The following is a 2,620-nucleotide window of genomic DNA, read 5'->3' as shown; positions in this document are numbered from 1 at the left end:
TACATCACGTCATGTAAGCTATAAGCGGCTGGCTATAAGCCTCAAGTCACGGAGAAAGAAAGCTTCCTCGCCTCACTGTCATTCTGCTATGTCATTTATATTTTATATCTGCAGTACAATGAGCTGAACTAGCCACCCTGCGACCTGGTCTGTATGGCTGTACACAAAAGGGCTTGTATTCGTTGGTATGTCAGCTCGCGCGAGGTATATCTCGAAAGGTGACAAGTTAGTAATATATTGTCTTATATAATTCAACGTAAACTAACTACTCCAGCTGTTGCCTTGTAAATCGCGTCACATCCTACATTCACTATATTTGTCCAAGTATTGGATACATAATTTTCTGCTGAGGCCTTCCCGTTGTGAGTGCTAGCTGTATCAACGGCCAAAAAGGACAGTTTTTTAAGGAGGTCTCCCCCGATATGCCAAGGAAACCACGTATCTTACGGGCGACTATTTCACCGCTTTGGCACTCGCCGTCCCGTAAAATGTCAATCATTTTTGTGGTGTCTCGTTCTGTATCGCAGGGAGATCAAAAGTTAAATACAAATATAACGATTGCAACAGGTGATACTGTGGACTATCCGTCGTTCAACCACATTATGTCCCATTTATAAGCTATACCAGTCTCAATCGGAAGGATAGTCATTTTTAGAAGCTTTTTAAGAGTCGATAATCAAACCAAAATATTCAGGGGCAAGAAGGATAGTACATGCTTTTACAAGATCTTTGTTTCTGCTTCTGCCTGCTCGTAACGGTACCGTGTAAAACTAGATAGCTATAGTTGTGGCAGCGTATATATTCCATGTTGGAAGGGAAGTAAGGGTAAATGAAAGCCGCCATAACCACACCTGTACGCTAGGACTATTAATCTTCTCAAAGCTAAACATGAATATGTAATTTGGCGCACTTGATATTGATTTTACAACCCTTCTGGAACTGCTCTCGGGTCAAAGTGATGCTAGGCTAACACTGCGCCAGTGAGCTTAATATAAGCCTTACCAAGCGAACAAGCTCAAAGATGATCACTAAGGGAATAATGATCGCAAATTTACCATGGCCTCTTGGAGTGAGGGAACACCTTGTATATTTCCTCGGAGTTTCTTGACAGTTTCATCAGTGCCATCATACAAAATGCGGACTAACTGTAAAAGAATTTGGTAGGTGTCCAATGCATCTCTCTGTGCTTTTAGCAAGGTTTCCTTGCGGCGTTTGTCCTTCGAGAAATCAAATACGCACTCAGAACCCGAGGCTGTACATCCCTGGCAAGGAGTCGTACCGGTGCACTGTTAGTTGTCAAAAACCTGAAAAGAGAAGTAAGGAAAGGAACACATAATCACCTTTGTACGTTTCCTTTGGCAAGTTGTGCAAGCAGTAGTTTGTCGCCTTCGCTTCAAGACAGTACCTAAATTAGAGTCTCGTTGAGGGTCTTCCTGTATTGAGTTTTTAGGAAGTAAGAGTCTTGCTGAGTTTCCAGTATTTCTGGACATACCTAAGAATTACAGGAAAATAAAAGCTTAACAGAAGTGGGTTGGAAATTATACACTGTTCCTTCTGGCTGACCAAGTTATTATATAGTGTTGCCTCTCCTCCGCAACTTATTTTCTTCTGCTTGCTTCTTTCTGTATCCTTGCTATCATATAATCTCACTGACATCATAACTAGTGATCGTAGAGTTCAATCTATGTTTAGCATACTACATAAGAAGGAAATCCATAGCGCGAAAAAACGGGTGGCCGAATTGTTTTACAAGAGTAACTTAAAATTTTGAAATAGAAATAGCAACATATGACAAGAGTCAGCAGATGAAAATATTGTCTCAAATTTCCTCGGGCAGTGGAAGGAGCCTCATTTATAAATTAGATTAACAAATATGACAAATTCAATCAGCAAATTAAAGCTCAATAGTGTGAAATCCATACCATTAACCTTTTCCTGAGGCTAGCTGACGTCATTTTCTGAGAGGCTGATCTGCTACCCTAGGTTAGCTAGAAATTGAGCCAAGGATGAGTTTGAACTCTTTGAGTTGAGCGCAAAGCCCAGATGCGATGGCCAAGCCAGAGTACTAGTTCAATAGCTAAAGCTTTGCAACCTCGCTCAGGCCTGTTTACAATCACCTCGTACATCTCATTGTCATCACCAGGTCGTGAAAACCTTAGACTGCCTCAGCTTTTCAAAAGGCTCTGGACCATTATCCTGGTCGCTAGTTTGGGCATCTATATGTACTGGCTTAAATTCAATCTCCTTGCGCAACAAACTTAGTTGATCAATGCTCATAAAGCCCCCGTCAGATGCGCGTCATACTAGAAATATTGCGTCCGGATTCCATGGTTATCATATGATGTAGGTCTCAAGACAGAGGCAATACATGATCATACTGAACAAAATACTAGCCCTTTGTTACCCACCAGTCTGATCCTCATCGGATATTACACACTGACCCTATAAGCCAGTATTTCCTCTCTTAGTGAGAAATACTTGCTTTTTTAAAGTATGAATAAATTATACATAGAGATCATATTCTTACTCAACCTTGAGTGTAGTTAGCTAGCAGCACGCAGGTCACCTTAGCAAGACCTTTTCCAGTTTATATTACCGTACCCTTGGAGGCAGTTACCTA

The 2,620-nt window shown here is 41.2% G+C and overlaps 1 protein-coding gene across 1 annotated transcript; it reads right to left on the bottom strand.

Annotated features, from left to right (window-relative positions):
* Positions 1–290: 290 nt before the first annotated feature.
* BDV37DRAFT_267401 (Zn(II)2Cys6 transcription factor domain-containing protein) lies at positions 291–1,528 on the bottom strand. The gene is made up of 2 exons (XM_032084024.1): positions 1,341–1,528; positions 291–1,286 (listed from the first exon to the last, which is right to left on the bottom strand). The coding sequence occupies exons 1-2, from the start codon at positions 1,488–1,490 to the stop codon at positions 1,029–1,031; spliced, it is 408 nt and encodes a 135-aa protein (XP_031934090.1). The 5' UTR covers positions 1,491–1,528; the 3' UTR covers positions 291–1,028.
* Between the last annotated feature and the right edge of the window lie 1,092 nt (positions 1,529–2,620).

The sequence above is a fragment of the Aspergillus pseudonomiae genome, assembly GCF_009193645.1.
Source record: "Aspergillus pseudonomiae strain CBS 119388 unplaced genomic scaffold BDV37scaffold_274, whole genome shotgun sequence".
Classification (NCBI taxonomy): domain Eukaryota; kingdom Fungi; phylum Ascomycota; class Eurotiomycetes; order Eurotiales; family Aspergillaceae; genus Aspergillus; species Aspergillus pseudonomiae.
Note: the sequence above shows the minus strand (reverse complement) of the source record. Positions and strands in the feature narration are given on the sequence as shown.